We start from the raw sequence: 19,639 nt of genomic DNA, 5'->3' as shown, positions 1-19,639 counted from the left end.
CTCAAGGTATTTATCTTATATGTAATGCTTAAACTACATAACATTAACTCCTGCTGAGGAGTTAGTTACAGTCATTCAAATTTCATGAGTAAATAACAAAAAGCTTTTATAGCTAGGCGGGAAGCTTAATGAGCATATAATACCAGAAAAAACGGGTAACAGTTTTCATTAAAAAGAAACAAAAGCATTACCAGCTGACCTCAGCTGTCCCTAGTCCTTACCAACATTTTCGTTTCAGATCTGTTGCAAAATCAAACTACTTGAGACTTGTGAAACAAACAATCCTGCTTTCTGAAAAGGAAGAAACTGTGCAATAGACCTGTATGTGTTGAAAGAGTCTCTTGAGGTCATTCAACTTGTTTCCTAATAAACAAGTGCTCTTACTCTATGTATATTGAGCAGTTTTATATACACTTATTTTTATCTTGTCAAGTATTCTACTTGTTCTGTCTCTTCTGTTGTTTGGCTTTGTATTACACACTTCAACTTTTTTTTTTTTTTTTGGAGTTAAATGGTATTAAGTGTTTCATGTAGTTTCAGTTTAGTTAACTTATTTTCTTTTGCATCAACACTAAATACAAACAAAGCAGTGTTCACAAAAAAACTTAGCTGGATAGGCCTTAGAAGAACTGCCTCCTGCTGTTTCATTTGTATGTTAATTTTGATTACGGGCTCTCTTGGCCACACAGTTATTCAGTGAGGCTGAGATTTATGGTACCATACTTTTCATATCAAATTAAAACGTGCTTATAGAGAAACTTGCAACCAGCTATGTGTCTGCAGCTGCTCAAATGTTTTCAATGCTCTAGCTGTACCGCAATACAGAGTTACAACATTTTCTGAACCAGTGCCTTGGTCAGAGTTGCTACGTTAGCTCTGTGCTTGTCATTTTTCCTGGGCCCCTATTCCCTCTGGGGGGGGAAAAAAAGTGGGAGGGAAAATCGTGTCCTGGGGAATAATGAGATTTTAACCTCTTTGATTTTTAGTTACTCAGCTGTGCTGTTACAGAGAGGCCTACCTTACCCTTTCAGATTTTTTTTTTTTTTTTTAAGTGCTAAAAAACTATGTTAAAGGTAAAGGCTTCCCTGGAAATAGAACAGGGTTATGTGTTTCACCTGTCTCTTAAGATCAGTGGTCTCTGCTTTGGGCTGATGTACAAATTCAGTCAGATGTGTGAGAATGCAGAACGTCACTAAAGCTTGGTGAAAATTCAACAACTGTGGGAGGAACGCATACAGAAATACCAAAAATCAGTGTGCACTCTTGCCCTTCTGCGCTTGTTCTCAAGCCCAGCAGGGACAGGAAAGGCAGAGGGAACTCGCCATTCTGTTAATAGCAGGCGGCTTGCTATGTACATGGTTTTAATGCCACTGTGCATGTTGCTTTTCTCCTGGCAGGTGTCTTCTAGGGGAAGAGATTACTGTAACGGTTGGGAAGAAGAGACAGAGACGAAGGACAAAAATATACTGCTCACAGATTTACTGCTTGTAGATCCGTTTATATAGCTCAGATTTACTTTGTGACTGTAGGACCTCATCTCTCTTCAATATATATTTGCCTAGAGCAGAAAAATGTTAGTTACAGCCTTGGCCATGTTATGCATAGATCTAAATTACAGGACCTATTGCAGTCTAGTTGCAGGCTTGACCTTGTGTTCCTCTTTCAAGTCCTGCATATGTATGTTATATGGTTCAATGCTTCTATTCCATTAAAGAGAAATGGGCGTCCTCCATATGATGCAGTCAGTAATTGTAGCTTGTGATCTGCTCATGGGTGAGGAATAGACATGTTCTCAGCCTGCTGCAGTGTCTTGATTTGTGTTTGGCAAGGAGCTTTGGCTAGCTCTGCATTTATATTTGGAACGAAAAGCAAATGACAGCTGCTAAAACTTCCAGTCACTTGGTTCTGAAACTAAAATACAAATTTAAAATGTTTTTAGGCTGGCATCTGAAAGGTTGTGTTCTTTTTGGGCCTTCTGACCTGCACCGCGTTGTCTGCTTGCCTCCCACGTGGCAACATGAGAAGGTCACTGCTGCCTGTCAGGGTGGAAGCAGGTGCTCCTATCTGTGGCAAAGGTATGCTGAACAGTAGCACGCTTGAAGGTTGAAGTGATGTAAATGACCTGCCCAGATGTTGGTCCTGGAAAAGCAATCCCTGAAGGACATGGGCTGCCTAGGATCAGGTCTGGGCCTTGTAAGAATCCTCTCCTTTGCTTCTGTGTTGAACATGGTTTGCTGGTAGAAAGTGTGCCAGGGTGTGCTAGTCCTTAGGACAGCAACTCTTGAAAAAGTCCCTGACAGCCAAGCTAAATCCCTAATCATAAGAAGCATTTATTTAGTTAAGGGATTTGATCTTGTTTGGTTGGTTGGTTGTAAATCTTGCTGTCTGTTTGGACCTATATTTCAGTGAAATAAAGATATTACTTCTTTTCTGTTCTTCTGGTAAATGTGTATCGCAATATGTAATTTTCAAACCAAGGTAGTTCTCAGAAGGTATTGTGCTTATTGGGGACAGATAAAAAATTGATGTGATGAAATGTGTTGGTTTTCTTTCAAGGAGTCTGTCAATTCAGCACAAAAGATCCTGAGAATTAAAATGCACAATTCACTTCCAAGGTTGTATTGAATATCAGGAATGCTGGCAATTATATCCACGGGAGTTGGTTTCCAGTGGTAAGTGGTAACTTTCTGCTGGCAAGCTGCCTGGAAGGTGGTCAATGACTTGTGAATCCCAGAAACACTTCTGGTCCTGGCAGCCTTAGGAGCTGCCTTGTTCCGCAGACTGGAGCGTCGGTGTATTCTGTTCTGTCCCACAAATAGGAAGGTCCTTCCTTCCTGAATTACTTTGCTTTTAATCCCAAATTTGAGGTGTTCAAACTATGCACTTGCTTGGGACTTAACATCTTCAGAGCTGGCAAAGAAATCTTTTTGCAGGTGGAGGAGAAGATACTTGCTTAAGTTAACACTTTTTGTCTTCGAGGCTCTCCAGATTTTAGATTTCAAATGAATGGGGAAGTTAGAATTTTTAAAATTAATGTACCCTGGTTCTGATATCTCTGCCACCTGGTTTGCACAGCTAAAAAGATGGCAATATTACAATAGCTTCTTTTTTTCCCTGAGTCTGACTAGTTCCCTTGTGTAGAACATCTCCAGGTATCTTATGACAAAGCAAGGCCGTGAATAAAACCAAGGGTCTACAGAGCACTTCCCTGGCCTTGCGGCGCCCTGAAAAAGGCCCTGTACTTGCACTGAGCTTGTATTGAATCTTAGCAGCCTCTCTGCAACTCTAGAAAATGTGACATCATGACATAGGCGTATATGCAGGGAGCATTTTTCAGCAGCTCTTCAGAAATTTCCTTGTGAAGGGAGGTGTTGTAAACTGTTTTATAGCTTTGCAAAATTTCCTGATTTTTTTTTTTTTTTTTTGTTATGAAAGGTCCATTATTGCACAGTGGCAGACCTGGGAAATGGAGCTTGGACTTCCCAGTTATTCTAATTGCTGGATAGCTTTGTCTGATGGGAATTGACCCAGCATACTTTGAAAGATAGTGCTTTGGGATGGCTGAAATACCAGGCTCTTTCTAAGGAGGGAATTGCCAAACAGTGCATCTAACAAAGATTAAGGGTTGCTCTGTAGCAGGATAAGTTTTACTTTTCCCTATGTGTTCCAGCTGGAAGACACTGAAACCTATTGAGTTACCCTAGATCTAAACGTGGGTAGTGAGCTAATTAATGTCAGGTTTTTTTGTTGTTGGCAGCATTTGTTTATAGATTTTCAAAGATTTTTAAATTTATAGGGTAATATTGTGATTATCTGAAAGCATAAGATGAGCCATAGCGCTTACAGGCATGAAATCCTACTTCAAGAATTCAAGCTTCATCTCTATTTTTAGTCATAAGTTCCAATCTTGTGTTTCCAAGAAAAATAAGAGGACAAAATCCATTGGAAGCAGTAGGCGAAGTGTTCTAATGGTAGTACCTTTGCTGCTGAAAACCTGCCCCTTTCTTCCACACATTACATTTCTAGCCATCAGGCTTTAATATGCCTGTGTCCAACAGAAGCAACTCAAGTTCCTTCAGTTCTTCTTTGCTTTGTAGCCACATGTGCTTGCCATTTCTTAACTTCTAGTTTTGACGAGCTAAACAGATAATCCTTCTGAAGTGGTTACTGTAAAGGCTCTAATTTTCAGTCCTCTGGTTACTGAAGTGACTATTTGAATTTACTTCATTCTTTCACCACTTTTTCTGGAGGGCGATTGCAGAACTGGATAGGATATTCCCATTGCTGTTGCAGCTCTTGTTTTATTCAGCCAAGACTTTCAGTCACAGTGTCTTACCCAGCTTCTGTGCCCACCTGCTTATCTTCCATCACCCTCTGCATTTTTTCTTAACATCTGCATTTTCATAGGACAGAGTGCTATGTTCTGAAAAGCAGTGTTCTGAAGATGGCTAGACTTTGGCTGCAATGAGACACATTTTTGCCTGCTTCCAGGTAGACTGCTTTCAAGGAGTTTTCTTTATCTTTGTTGTTTATTCATCACAGCTTGCTTAAGCTGGGATCTTCTTGGGAGTCTGGGCTTTTTTTGTGACTTCTAATAACATATTAAATAGTGCAGGCCTGGGAACACATTCTTGTACAAACTGAATAAAAATATACGCAATCATTAATGATTTTTCAGTTACAGTCATGTTATAGGATCTACTAGTTAGTCAGCTTTAATCTCTTTAATGTGTCATGTTGTTTTGGAGTCACTTTAGTTCCCTAATCAACGTGTCGTGCAGTAGCCAGCTCTAATGTATTGCAGAGCTTTTAGTAAATTGCATCAACACTATCGCTTTAAAAAAATTAATTCATTCCATTGTTTTTCCCAGGATTGATGGCACAGAAACAGACTTATAATTTGATTACTTGTACTTTGGAAATATGGGGGGGGAGGGCTGGCATGTTTCCAACCCTCTGCAGCTTTCCTGGTTTTCAAAGCCTTATTAAAAATTGATATTGATGGCTAAGCTTGCTTTTCAGCTTTCACAGTATGGAACAGTCCCTCGAGAACAGGTTGCATAGCCAACATCTGTGAAGGGGGAGACCTCTGCTCTGCAGCTTAGGAGAGTTAAATTACCCGTGCCTGGCCCCAAGTTAGGAAACGGGGTCAGAGGCTGATGCAAAGGTAGGTGGCTTTCATGAAATCTCATTACCAGGGAGCACTGAACACCCTTGTGTGACCAGAAACAGCCAAGCAACCTAGGTAGCTCCCTTCTAAACAGAAGAACACAAAAAGATCTGAAAGTGCAAAATAAAGCTTTGTGGGACTGCCTGAGGAGTGTAAGGCCTGGCCCTTAACAGTTGCTTGAATGGAAAGCACGTCAAACTCATGTCCTGCCTTTTACTGTTGCAGCTGCATTTTACTCCTCCTCCGATCTCCAGGCTTGGTTTGCAGTCTTGGTTCCTGCGCATTTGCTGTGCCTTCAACAGCATGTTCGCTGGGATGGAAAGTGCTCAAGTGGTGGCCCTGTCACGTAGCATGCTCTGAGTTATGTAATCAAATATTTCATAAGGTTTTAAAACTACCAGTGCAGAGAAGGGAAAGCACTAAAAGAAATGCCTGTGGAGGACACCAGTGAATTAGGTGATCTATTAAATTTTTCATCTCTTCAGTCTGCTCAAGCCCCGCAGCATCCAAAGCAGTATAAATCTGAGAATTCATGGTCTAAAAACGAGAAAGTAATGGATGAAGAGACCATTATGAGTTAGATATACAAGGAGCTGTATTCCTTTCCCCTTTTTTTTTCTTTTTAAATACAGCAGAAGGACTTCTGTTCGCAAAGCCGACTGTGAATCCACCTCAGGTTTATCAGCCTCCTTTCATATTAAGCTGAGCATGAATCACTTGGCAAAAAGGAACTATTTCGTAGCAGGGTAGATAATACAGCGTGGATGAAAGACATTTGACAAAGTCTGGTGCAACTCAGAGGGGAGCAAAATGATTTTATTTAATAAAGGATAAATCTGTGCAAATCAGACCAGAAGAAAAGTCTCTTGTCTTAACTTTCCTTCTCTCCTCTCCCACCACTGCAGTGGTATAATCAAAATTTAAACTACTGTACATGGGCATAGCTCCCTCCTATCACTGGAGGTATGCTGACTCATACCAGCAGAAAATACGATCCTTGTGCTTTATAGTAGGTTTGCTAGTTTTCCATGATTTCCCCTTGTTTTTAGTGGTTCAAGTTGTGTTCTCGGGACACTATTGCACTATTTGATAGCCTAATATATACTAACGATAGGGTGATAATAATATTCTACTACCTGCCTTCTCCTCCTTGACTTTTCATCCTATTGTCCCCTTGTTGAAACTTTATATCAGCACTTGAACAGGGAAGAGGAGGAATTATTTTTTCACACTCTAAGCCTGTTAGCATCGTGATGCAGAACAGGGAGAAAAAGGATTTGCTTCTGCTTTGTGATTAAAAATAAACGAGATGCGTGGTCATTTCTGTTACCTTTGTTTAACAGAGTGAAGTCTGGTGAAGTCCCTCTATTTGTATTTCGAACTATCTGGCACTGGGATGCTTGGTGCAGTTTGGGTTGATGCAGACTAGGTGGAGTAAAACTGAGACTGTAGGGTGTACAGCGCAAGGCTGAGGAAACATGCACGAAACCAGACTGCAGATGGGCGAGATAAACAGCATCCCCAGGCTGTGACTGAGTAGGCAGGCCTCTTTAATGGCTCTTAGCAACGCCCCTGCTCTGACCCTCCTCATATGTGAGGAAAATCAAATCGATACACTGTTCTTCAAACCAGGATGCTGCAGCAGCAGCAGGGCATTGTGGCAGCCTTCGTCTCTTAAATTCATCGAGGCTTTCCGATTTGCTGATCTCTGGATATCCATCCCCGCATCTCTGCTGAGGAGGACCCTGACTGCACCTTTAATCGGATTGCTTGAGCTCCCATGTACAACCTTCTTCTTATTAGCAAGTATTAGGTAGGCAATTTTAAAGTGCTTTTGGATTTGCAGGCAGCTTTAACATTGATCTGAGAACTCTATTGTATTCTCTGTAAACATAGCAGAAGCCTCTCTTTAAAACTACTCTGTTTTAAATCTTGCTTTTCTTCTTCTGTTTTTGTGGTTGGGCAGGGGGGGCTGCTGTTTTTTCCTTCTTTAAAAAAAAAAAAGATGTTGTAGCTGATTTGTGCTTTTGGAAAAGGATATTCCCTCGTTGATCCCTCCCCTGTTCTGCACAACAGCTATAACCGGTGCCATACAGTTACTTTCAGTGTTGACGAACATCTGTTCAACTGTCTAACGTATAGGGCAGGCTGCTCACTCTTTTATTCTTTAATTTTCCGGTGCGGACTTCAAAGCTGCAGATCAGGACTCTATCCACTAAGTAAGTTCTGCTTTGGTTCCAGAGATGGCTAACAGAGGACCAAGCTATGGCTTAAGCCGAGAAGTTCAGGAAAAGATTGAACAGAAATATGACCCGGAATTAGAGTCTAGGCTGGTGAACTGGATTATTGTACAGTGTGGAGAACAGATAGAGCACCCTCCTCCTGGAAGGCAACATTTTCAGACCTGGTTGATGGATGGAACGGTAAGTGTTTTGTTCAACTATATACTTGCATGTGTTCATATGCACAGTGTCCTTGGGTTTTGTCTTCATCTAGCTATATTGGTCAGAGCTCATGGCCAGTGCAAAAATATAGATCTTAGTATCTGATTTATTTCCTTTTGACCAGGAGTCCAAATCTCAGAAGAAAATTATTTTACTAGTGCACTGGAATTAGCACAGTACTTATGATTCTTATGAGTCATGCATGTTATATATGAGTATGACTCATTCCTTCAGCACCTTTTCTCATACAGTTAAATGAGATCTGTTTTAAAATCAGATGTATACTTTTCTCTTTAAGAAATAATCAGTGTCAACAGGGAAATGTGAAGAGATATAGAAAATTTGAAGGATTGCATTATGTCATAATTGTTTGCTTCTTGGGAATAATTCTGTAGCTGAAACATTGTATTCCATTGGTTTATTGAACAACAGGCAGATGCTGCTGTTTGCAGTGGGCTGTAAGAATACGCTAATCGTTGATTCTCTGCCAATGTGACTTTAACAATATTTCTATTGACATTGCTTATTTTTTTGGCTCGGGCATGTGGTTTCTTCTCTGTCAGTTGTTATATAACCTTTACCAGTGATTGCTTTGTTGTTTCTAGCAGATTAGGATTTATATGGTCAGGCTATTGCCATCAGTTAATGAAAGCTTTAATGCATTTCTAATATACTTTGAGTATTATCAATTCACTTCTTTGATTTTAATTGAAGAAATTATGTCCCTGACAGAAACTGGCCAGGTCAAAAGCATTTTGCAGCATCATTTCATGTGCAGAAATTGCCTTCTAGTTTGGTGACTGCTTTCTAATTTTGTTTCTGTATTTGTCTCTCAGCTGTTATGCAAGTTAATAAACAGTTTACATCCAAAGGGAAATGAGCCCATTGCAAAGATCTCTGAATCAAAAATGGCTTTCAAGCAGATGGAACAAATTTCTCAGTTCTTAAAAGCTGCTGAAATCTACGGAGTAAGAACAACAGATATTTTCCAGACAGTGGATTTATGGGAAGGTAAAAATAATAAACTGGAAGTCAGCTTGCAGTCTTCATTTTACTTCGCTTTGATGGGTTGTAATGGTGCATTTTGTCTAAGGCATATTCTCTAATGTAATTATCTTTTGTTTCTGTTTGCCTTACCTCATTACCATGTTCTTCCGGTGGTGCGTTATCTCCTCTGAGGGATTTATATTACCCTGAGGACATAACGGAGCATTTCCAAGCTCGTGTGTTATCCAAAAGCCCATCATTCTGATAGAAATCCACAGACATAATAAAACAAATGTTCTCTATGCTAATTATTTCTAAGTAAATAGCTTCTAATAGCAAATATGGAAACCCCTTATTTTCTGATGACAAAATTTTACTGCAGTTTTCAAATTACAAGCAAAGCTTAAATTACAGCTATAAAATACATTCCCAGGAGCATATATGCCCCTGCGAAGCTTATGAGGGCTCATTTATGACTAGCGAGAAGCAAAACTCACTGCTAGCACCATGTTAGCTGAGCATCTCCCTCTGAGGATACAGTCTGTTAAGACAGGTCACTATGGCAACAGCAAAAAAATTCAGAGTGCCCCTGTGGTTTTGCAGTAACCCAGGTGAAGGCTATCTCCATCCCATGCTCGAAATGGAAGCTGCGAGTTCTGGTTCCTGAAGAGCTGAGTCATTTGCGCGTTCGCACGGCTGGCTTTGCCCTCTTCTGGGGTGATGCATCCCTTCCTGGTGCTCTAGCCAAATACACCATATATCCCGTCTCTCTCTGGACAAGGTGACGCAAAACGCTTTGTGCCAGCGCTCAGAGCAAGGACAGCTGCAGGGTAGTGAAAGGCAGGCACGAAGGGTCAAAAATCTGCCATGAGAGTGGAACAGTGGAAAGAGGAAAACGATCCATCGAGAAAGCTAGTCAGCATAGTTTGTGTAGGAACACACATGGAGCAAAAAAAGTGGGGTCTGTTTTCACAGGCTGTCGGGATATGTGGAAGAGACCACTCCTCTGAAGGACATCTTGAGGAATGAAAGACTAGGGAGCTCTTTATGGATGGGTTAGAAGGGAAGGACATACTGACAGCTGGAGTTACTGGGATCCGTAATGTTCTCAGGGTGCCAGATCTGCTTGACAAATGCTACCTTTGGGCACAAGGGCAGGACTGTTTCTTCCAGTTCAGCCTCTAGTGTTTCATCCAATCTACCTTTAAATGTCTTAAATGAAGGCATTTTCACTTCCCTGGAGTAACACCCTCCCCCCCCTCAGCCTAGCAGGCTGTTGAAAGAGAAGCTCCATCTATCTTGTAAGGGATGATAATAGCTCATTTCAGATGGCTGATCTTTGCAGTCTTTTGCATCTCATAATGGCTTCACACCATGCAAATGAAAGTATGGTACATTGATCCTTACGATGAAAAGGACTTGCTTTGAAGACAAAAAGCTGCTAATGATGGTGGCTTTCTCCTCATTTCTCTTCCTTTCACTCATGACCTTTTCTCAACAGATGTGAGGAAAAAAGCTAGTAACTTCCAGGGGACAGGAAGTCAAAACACAACTCGCAACCTAGGAGGGAGACATAGAAGAATTTTGTCCGCTGTTATTTTAGGACTTCCCAAAACTAATCTGTGCCTCCTCACTTTCCCACTCCCTTTTCATCCCTCCCGCTGCTCATTTCAGTGCTGAGATGAAACAGTATGTCTCTCCAGCAGTGAGTCACTGCAAGCTTTTTGTGTCTACCCATAACTCTGACCTCTAGCATCTGTGCTGCTTCAGGGCTGAATCGTCTGAACCTGGATGCATTAGCTGGAGAGAAAGGACAGTCTCTTTTTCACTATGTCACAATTACAGGGCTCCTACACTTCAGGCCATAACCTTTTTAGAAAGAGAGGAGATGTCATTGTATGTTTATAGGGAAAGAAAAGTATGTGTGACTGAAAAACAGCTTTTCTCTAGCACTAATTGTTTTCCGAGAGCTTTTGCTTTGAAATTCTTAGTAATGATTAATGGAAATGTTTTAGGATGCAATCTGCTGTTGGCTGTTTCGAACTCACTCAGTCCATCTGGTGCATTTTTCTTCATCTCTGTGACTTCTTGGCCCAGGAGAAGCATCGCCCCTCTTCTGGTCCTTTCTTGCTTCAACGTACTGTGCTGAGCAGCTTTCCCTAATCCATGCCCAAGATACTATGTTCGCTGGTTTTTACAGATACCTCCCTGGTATCTTTCCAGGCAGGCAGGAGGCAGCCGTACCTCTGAGTGCTCGTTCAGCCTTTACAAAAAAGCATTTCAGGAATCCTATGTGGAGCAGTTCTCCATCTTTGGGTTTGGGCCCTTTCTGGACCTGGAGAAGGTGCTTTTCCAGCCAGGTTTCCCCCAAAGAGAAAGGTTTACCGTAAGAAGTGAGCAAAGGCCCCTTCCTCCTTGTGCAGGCAGTGCCAGGATCCCCTGCGAGGCTGTGCTGTTCAAAGCACGCTGCAGAGGACACTGAAGATGCAGAGGCAGTGCTGTCGGCGTGGGTCCCCACGGCTGGATTCGGGGAGGCTGAGGCTGGGGGTCCGGGCAGGCAGCCCACGTGGCTGTCAGTGAGCAAGTACTGGAGCTGGGGGCAGGCACTGACCGCAGTTTTCTGCAATGCCAGCGTCAAGCCTGGCTTCAGAGGATGCGGGTTATCCCTTCTGTCAGGTGGCTGCACCGTTAGGTTAGTTTCTCAGTGGAAATTTAAAATTTTTCACAGCCCTTTTTATGCTGCCCACCGAGCCCCTCGTATCCTTTGGTGGAAGAGGGCAGATGTCACAAGACCACACGGATTTGGGGTGTTCCCTCACCCGCAGCACCCCTTGGACGCAGCAAGGAGGCTCTGCAAAGCAGGGCCGTGGCCGTGGCTTTGTTTTGTCACGTGGCACTCGGCTCCCACTCGGTCTGTTTTTCCCCTGCAGCATCTCCCACTCGCCAGTGACAAATAAAGCAGAGCTGAGCGCAGAGCTGGGGGGGGGGGGGGGGCTGCCAGATGGCTCCGCGAGGCTGATCATCATATTTTGCTACCCGTCTTTTGTTTCTTTTTCTTTTTTTCTGCCCTTGCCGTCATTATTCAGCTCATTCACTTTTAAATCCTTCTTCACGTCCCGCTTCATCCCAGTCAGTCGCCGCACTCCTTGTTATACGGGAGGCATCCCAAGGACGTTGTATGTGGCAGCTGTGACAGCATATGGTACATCTGCTGCTTCGGGGAGCTCTGAGGGTTTCTGCCTCGCGCTCTTCCATGTGCGCCTGTGTACGCGCGCGTGTGGGATGTCGGCTCTTCAGCTGCCCTCTTAAGCAAGGACCCCGTCTGATGCAGTTTGTGTTAACAAATACAGTAAAATGAGGATTCTGGATGGCTGACAATTTATTTTCTGAGCAAACGGTCCCCTGCAGATAGGATTGCTATAAACTTTAATAGGCTGTGTATGACAGCCACAGTTGGAAGCTGCTATATGTTTTCAGCTTTAGGGTGTCTTCCTCACCTCAGCCAGTGTGTTACACATTTGGGTTTGTATGAACCAAAGCCCTGAACTCCATCTGCCTATAATCAGGGTGATGCATAGCATAAACACGAATGCGCAATGCTCGCTTCCCTCTACACTCCAGCTGGTCTACAGGGATTTTCATTAATAGTGGTCCACTGGAGGTATTTCTGAAATCTGTTATCATCATCATGTCTCTAGTATCTCATGTTTTTATGAATTACTTATTTTCCCACGTGAAGAACTTACAGTCAGAATCAGATCTCTTAACTAGATAAATTATTTTAGGAAAGAGGAAGAACTGGAACAGGAAGAAAGGGAGGAGAGTCATAGAAACACTTACGGAAGGATTTCAGATGAAGGGAGAGGCAAGAGGCAGATTTCAAACAACTTACCACCTCACACAGTTAGAAATACATGCTGCAACTCATTTTTGCTAGAAAGTTTTCCAAAAGTTAACATGTCTGCATTGGGTAACGAGTTAAAGTCTGTCTGACTCTGATGTCTATATGTTCCCTGCCCTTTTTACACCAAGTGACAAAGTGCAGGGGAAGAACCAAGAAAAAAGGAGCAATGTTATTTTTTTTTAAATTTCTGTGTTTCCCTTGTTGGTTTTGGTTTGGTTTCGTTTGTGATTTTTTTTTTTAATTCACTCGAGGAATCAGAAAAGATGTTGACCAAAAAGCAAAATTTATTTATTATCCTCATTTTGGAAGGAGACGTAGGAGGAGGGGATACCAGTTTTTAAATGCAAACCTCTATTGAAAATAAGGCTTATATTTCAAAAGGCGTAAGGTGCCCTTTTGGAAACCTGGTGAATTTTCAGTTAGGTGGAAGTTGTGCGTCTAAGCAAGTGATAGGCAATTTCACCCTTCCCAATACAGATGGCATAACTTACCCCTGAGAAGCTTTTCTCTCACTGTTGTTTATGGAGGGAACCTAAAGAACCAGTGATGACCAGATATGTAACTTTTACTTGGCTAAAGATGAGATGAGCCCTGACTTTTTGAAATGAGGAATGAAGTGAGGTAACATAGGGAGGAAGTAGAAGAATAGTGGGCTGGATGGCAGGAGCCACTGGAACAGGTTGCCCAGAGAGGTGGTGGATGCCCCATCCCTGGAAGGGTTCGAGGCCAGGATGGATGGGGCTTTGGGCAACCTGGTCTAGTGGAAGGTGTCCCTGCCCATGGCAGCAGGGTTGGAACCAGGTGATCTTTAAGGTCCCTTCCAACCCAAAACATTCTATGATTCTATGATTTTTGGCAGCTTGAGAAAGGAAGGATTTGGGAGGTGATCTGATGGTTAAATTGGGAAGGACTGATAGGAGTTATCTGCAGAGGAGCTCTCCAGGACTGCTGTGAGCTCTGTTAGCACAGGGACTGTCTGGAATTGCCAGGGGTTAAATGGTGGGATCAGTCTTACCAGTTTACAGGTGAAGAAACTGAGACACAGCACTGTTATTTAACACATTGTACTCCTTAAGCCATATTTTACTGTGTATATTACCATTCTTTGTACACTAAAGTGATCTCTTCTTAGGAGAAAATTTTGCCAAAAGGGTTATCTAGAAGGACTTAAAATAGTATGGGGGAAGGCATTAAAATAGCCAGAGGCCTGGAAATGTCTGAATTGTTAAGTTTCGCTTTAACACTGTTCCTTTAATGACTTTTAATAAGCTCTTGCGTGTCAGTACCTCCATTTCAGCAACGGTAAAATAGCATTTATAATGCTATTAGTGCACTTTTTCAGGGGAGCTGAGGGAGTTAGTTAATACATTGGATAAGACTGTTTATCAGTGTGCCAAGCTATTTGTTGTGCGAGGATTTCTTATATTAATTTCACTGTCTGGCTTTCTAGGGAAGGACATGGCAGCAGTGCAGAGAACCTTAATGGCTCTAGGCAGTTTGGCAGTCACCAAGGATGACGGCTGCTACAAAGGGGATCCATCCTGGTTTCACAGGTAAAGTCCAAAACCCAGCTGCTCCGAGCTGTCTTCCCCAGGAAGCTGGTAATATTGTCTGCCTTTAGGCTTTGAGGAAATTTATTGGGAAAGGAAGACAAGAATCTTTCCACAGTTTCCTTGTAATGGAGAGATTTTCTCTCTGGAGTCTAGAGGAGGGAAGCAAAGACCCAACCAGGCAGCAACATTTTCTACCCTTCGCTGGTTCCCAACTTTATCAGCATCACGGCTAGGCCCACGTCCCACCATATCTTGTCGGCCTAAAGTTACACCAGGGCTGCTGGGGAGGAGCCCTGTGGGAGCCGTGTAGCGCAGCCTTTTCTCCTGCAGCCCTGTCACACCACCTTACGTGTCCCTCCTGCCCCGGAGCAGGGACAGCACTACCGGCGCTGAGGAGCGCATTGCCCGTGGCTCCAGCGCTGGTTTCCTCCTGGAGGTGCCGCTTTTGGAGGAGGCTGTTACAGGCTGTGTTGGTGTGGACGTGGGTGTGCGTGGGGACCCTGCCGGCTGGCTGGCTTTTGGTAGTGCACACAGGCAGGAGTGCAGCGTCCTGCTGCAGGCACCTGCGTAGCATATCCATCTTGCTGCATGAGGAGCCCACACTGATCACTGAAAAAGAGACATGATTTTCTTGTCCGCTGACGTTATCCCTGACTCTTATTCCCTAGAAGGAGAGCAATGATACTTAGGAAATTCAGACACCACTTTGATGACATTCATCTATTTAGCAGCTTCAGCTAATCCTTTATATCCATTTATGAAGAAAAGGAAATGAAAATGGCAGCAGCCATGCAGATATGTGTGTCCTAGGATTAGCTGGCCGGAAAAGTGTACTTTTGCCTGACATCAGATAACAGACAGAAAGACTAATGAAGACAAGGGTGTCATGGATGTCTGCAAACCCCCATATAGTGAGCCCTTTACTGAGCAAAGAGAAGGCATGAAGCCTCTTTCCATTTTTCATCAAACTAAAAGTGATTTCATTTCCTAGTCATCTTTTTTTCTTGGGGAGTACCACTTATCTGTGAAGAATTCTCTGCCTTGGCAAAACTGTTTATTTGCTCTAAAACTCCATTTGTTTTGGCTAGGGAGGCTGAGAAGCAGGGACAAGAAGAAAAGGCAATCCTCCCACAGTTAGCCCTCCTGCCCCACAGGCATATTATTGGCATGAGATTCTGCCATCCAAGAGTACTTCTTATGCCAAAATGTCTAAGGCATGTTAGCAAAAAGAGTGCTGGCTGCTTGTTTTCGGTTTCCTTGAATTTCCTGATGTCTTGATGAGGCTCAGCAAAAGTAAAGCAAACTTCACTTGGGTTGTCTTAAACCTTGAGCTAGTTTAACTGAGGCTAAGGGAGACTTGAATTTTAGGTGAATAAGTCCTATGCATTCTTTATATGAAATTAGTTTAAATTAACTTAATACAATACAGTGCACAAATAGATTTGTATTTATGGAATATAATTGGGTTTAAAATTGGGTTCAAATCCAGTTACATGCTTTAATATAAACCAGACATGAAATCACTATGGCCCAGACAGGCTTAGTTGTTTTATGTTACTAAAACAAAATCCTACATGGAAAAATTAATTTTCATCTGGACTCTTAATTGTGGGTGGGAACAGTTTTCATTGGCATAAACGAAGATGTGATCACCTCCCTTCTCCCCTAGCTGTCTGTCCTGCCCGTACTGCTTGGATGGCCAATCCATATCTATTGCAGCCCCTCAAATACCATTTTATAGCCACTGCCTTAAGGAAAACTGGTGTTATTTCTATAAGGAAATAACATATTGCAGATCAGGAGCTGTTTTCTGAGTAGCTTACGCATCCCATCAGGCAGACCAAGCCCCCTCACTGCCACCCAGTGTTAGTCAGGAGTCAGGGCTTTCGGGCTGATTCTTAATTGCCTTAAGTTAAAGAAGTCAAGATTAAATGGAATAAGTGTATCCATGCATGGATCTACAGAGACTAAGATGCCTCCCCACTTGAGCTAGGCCATTTAACTTTCCATTGCCAGGGTCTCGCATACCCAGTCCCACCAGACCTGATTCCCCGCTTCCTTGTGTGCCCTAGCAAGGTTCATGGATCCATGGCTGTTTGTTACCTTGTGTGCTGGCAACCACAAGCACTGGTGCAAAGTTGGCACAAAAAGTTAACAGATCTGGCGGGCTCAGTTTGCGTAAGAGTGATGCCAGGTGATGGCAGACAGGCCAAACAGACCTTGACATAGTGTGAGACACCGCGGGGAATAGACTTGCCCTCACCTCTTTTTCTACGGTCTCAGTTAAGGCCATTTCCACCATCCTAAAAGCAAAATGTAAGTACGTGTTGTTATCTGTAAGACTATCATATACTAAATGCGGCGTTTATGATGGTAAAAATAACACTGTATGATCCAAACTGTATATGTAATCAACTTCTATTAGCATATCCAGGCTTCCCTTTAGTATCTCTTTTTACTTCTGCTTTGCAGTTCTCTTTTTTTTCCTGTTCAGAGTTACTTTTCAGCTTTCTGTGGAATTACTCCACAACACAGCTGAAAATTCTAGGAAAAAAGAGAAAAAAATAATAGAATGTGTTCCTGGGATTTTAATTAAAATAAAGGCAGACACAGTGAACCTGAGATTCAATTAGGTAATACGAGTAGTTCTAAAAACATCCTCTCGTGGAGATCCTGGCAGTAGTTTGGTGCCCGTGTAAGTATTCTGGAAAAGAAATTAAGCAGCAGTGATTGGGGGTTGCTTTCTGAGGCGCCTGCAGTTCTGTGTGCCTCCCTCCAAACCGGCATGCTTTCTGGCAAGAGCTGTGGGATCTGAGAGCCTGTGATGGGCTTCTATAAGCCCTCTTACTAGTCTATACATTAACACTGGAGACACGTACTGAAAAATGACAGGTCAGTACTGGTTTCCTGTGGATCTTTCTCACCTTTCTGCTTTGCTGGGCTTTCATGCCGACATGGGATCTTCTGCTGCAATGTCCTGAACACCCTGAGCCTACCAAAGAGTTTAAGTGCTTTTTTTGGACTCGAGCCAGTGTGCTTAGCACAGTACAGGATCAGACCCTCACAGAGAGGATCATTTTGATGGTTTTCAATCACAGCAGGCGCCTAATCTAGCATTCTCATCTAGTGGTGGGGTGGGGAGAAAAGGGGAATTGCAAGGGGGTGCCATATTGCAGGGTAACCTGATCCAAGGACAAACAGGCACAGTGGGGAGAAAGATTGTACCTGGGTGGGAGTAGAGTCTGCTTGACTGAGAGCCTCCCTCTGTGTGGGGCTCTGCCGATTCATACAGCTTATTTGGTGGCAACAGAGTGATCCTTCTCCCTTGTAAATTACTTGTTTTCCCCACCTTGTGTAAATGAAAGATTAATCTAAGATGAACAATTTCTCGCAAGGCAGCAGGGTACAAACGTTAGTGCTGCTTCTTAACCGCCACTTTGGCCCTCAGTGCTATTTTCAGGGAAAAGAGGCTCCTTTTAAACTCCAACAAAGGTTCATTGATCTAAAGGGCTTTTGAGACCAGGGACACCAAACAAAAGTGGTCAGTGTGTTTTGACAGAAGATAAAGGACTGTCATACAGTTAAGACACAGGTGCAAAGGGGAAAGTCTATTGCTTAGAGGAGAGAGATCTGGAAATGGCAGCAGAGCAATTGTTCCGTCCCGCAGGAAACCACCATCCGCTCTGCGAAAACGAGCAAATCACTTCTCTGTCCCATTGTTTCTCTGGGTACATTCAGCCCTTATTTACTCCACTGAGTTAAATTATACCAATTTGTACTGTTGCTGGAGATGGGTATCAACTTGTATTATAGCACAGGTGTCCCATTGATTAGATTCCATGGACTACAGCTGTTAAGAGCCATAGGGCTTAACAAAAATTAACCCTATTATGTGTGTTATATACAGCACTACATAAATATTTTACCTATCATAGCTGCTGGGGAAGTCTCTTGAGGATCTGGAATAAGTACTACAGTGAAAGTCTGAAGTGGTGTAGGTTTGACTAGAGCATTACTTCTAACTGCAGGAAAGCAATTAGCCCAGCCAGTATTGTCCAGCCCATGGGATGGTGCAAATGAAATATTGCATCACAGGGGACACGTCAGTTAACATGAGCCAATTTCAGATTACCTTTCATGATCCTCTGGGCATATGCAGAATGATGGTATGTGTTTATGTTGCTTTTTTGTGTCTATCTGGACAGGAAAGCACAGCAGAATCGACGAGGATTTTCAGAAGAGCAGCTTCGTCAGGGGCAGAACGTAATAGGCCTTCAGATGGGCAGCAACAAAGGAGCATCACAGTCGGGTATGACAGGCTATGGGATGCCAAGGCAGATTATCTAAAAGCATCTCTGTCTGTAGAGAAAACACTCCTTCTGCAGCATGGTCTGTTAAAAAAAAAAAAAAAAGGCAAAAGAAAAAAAAAAGCTCTTTAGTTCCCTTTCTGCCTGTTTTTTAATAGTTAGCGCTCTCTGAGGTTTGGGGTATTTTTGGTTTGTTTTATTTGCAGCTGCAAAAGTTCATCTAGGAACTTGGGTTTTCGTGGTGGTGTGTGTCAGTTCACAGCACGTGCGCACTGCTGCCTCCTACTTTTCACTTCTGAACTATGCAAAGACAATTATTCTGTATTAATTTATTTGCAAAGTGTTATCTTCCATGTTTGTCTCACACTTGCACTTGTATTTCAACCAGTAACCTCGTTCTTCAATTCAGTGATGATATTGTTTGACCTAAGAATAAAGACAAATTAAAGACACCTCTTAGACTTGTTATTTAAAGGAGGTAATTAAAACCAATGACCACGTGGTACAGTACTAAGGAGTTAAATGTTTTGAATGGTCAGCCTGTCTCACCTCTAACCCAGAGCCCTCTCTGACTGACTCCTTGCTATAGTGTTTACAGTCGTGTGTTACATGCTCAATTTAGTGTTTGTTTAAAGGCACACCCAATGTATTTTCCTAAAAAGAAGAAAAGATGTATTATCCATCGAGTCTGATTCATGTAGTCCCACCCAGTTTAGCTCAGATTTCCCTTGACTTAGTGTGCTGGGTTGACTGCAGCTGGCAAACTTGTAGATCAAGCTAAAATCAGTTTAATAGGGAAAGCAAAAGCTGTTGTGTGAAAACAAAGCAAAATAAGGAATTAATTCACACCTTCCCACTGGCAGGCAGACATTTAGCCACTTCCCAGAAAGCAGGGCCTCAGTATGCAGGATGGTTACTTGTTACCACAGATGTACCCATTTCCTCCTCTTTTTCCCTGAGCTTCTGTTGCTGACCAGGACACCATATGGTCTGGAATATCCCTTTGGTCAATTGGGGTCAGCTGTCCCAGCTGTGTCCCCACCCAGCTTCTTGCCCACCCCCAGCTTCGAGGGCAGAATGAGAAAGGGAGAAGACCTTGACACTGTGCGGGCACTGTTTAGCAATAGCCACCACACTGGTGGTCTGTTATCAACTGCTTTAGTTACAAATCCAAAGCACAGCACCCTACGGGATGCTGGGGAGAAGGTTAACTCCATCCCAGCCAGACCCAGTATACCCAGTAGCAGGTGAGTCTCCAAACCTGGGGAATTCTT

The 19,639-nt window shown here is 42.9% G+C and overlaps 1 protein-coding gene across 2 annotated transcripts; it reads left to right on the top strand.

Moving 5' to 3' along the window:
* Window positions 1–6,609: 6,609 nt before the first annotated feature.
* Window positions 6,610–18,817, top strand: TAGLN3 (transgelin 3). Of its 2 annotated transcripts, XM_052794794.1 has the most exons (5): window positions 6,610–6,983; window positions 7,412–7,593; window positions 8,451–8,625; window positions 13,956–14,058; window positions 18,264–18,817. In XM_052794794.1, the coding sequence occupies exons 2-5, from the start codon at window positions 7,414–7,416 to the stop codon at window positions 18,403–18,405; spliced, it is 600 nt and encodes a 199-aa protein (XP_052650754.1). In that variant the 5' UTR covers window positions 6,610–6,983; window positions 7,412–7,413; the 3' UTR covers window positions 18,406–18,817. The 2 variants fall into 2 exon arrangements, with proteins under 2 accessions (XP_052650754.1, XP_052650755.1); XM_052794795.1 differs by lacking the exon at window positions 6,610–6,983 and having other exon boundaries at window positions 7,126–7,593.
* Window positions 18,818–19,639: the final 822 nt, after the last annotated feature.

Source organism: Harpia harpyja, chromosome 8 (assembly GCF_026419915.1).
Source record: "Harpia harpyja isolate bHarHar1 chromosome 8, bHarHar1 primary haplotype, whole genome shotgun sequence".
Lineage (NCBI taxonomy): Eukaryota > Metazoa > Chordata > Aves > Accipitriformes > Accipitridae > Harpia > Harpia harpyja.
Note: the sequence above shows the minus strand (reverse complement) of the source record. Positions and strands in the feature narration are given on the sequence as shown.

What these genes read in the sequence shown, in the direction of transcription:
- TAGLN3 (XM_052794794.1), top strand. Translation starts at nt 7,414, where the DNA reads ATGGCTAACAGAGGACCAAGCTATGGCTTAAGCCGAGAAGTTCAGGAA. An exon ending in GACAGTGGATTTATGGGAAG is followed by an intron (nt 8,626 to 13,955) that starts GTAAAAATAATA and finishes CTGGCTTTCTAG; the next exon opens with GGAAGGACATGGCAGCAGTG. An exon ending in GATCCATCCTGGTTTCACAG is followed by an intron (nt 14,059 to 18,263) that starts GTAAAGTCCAAA and finishes CTATCTGGACAG; the next exon opens with GAAAGCACAGCAGAATCGAC.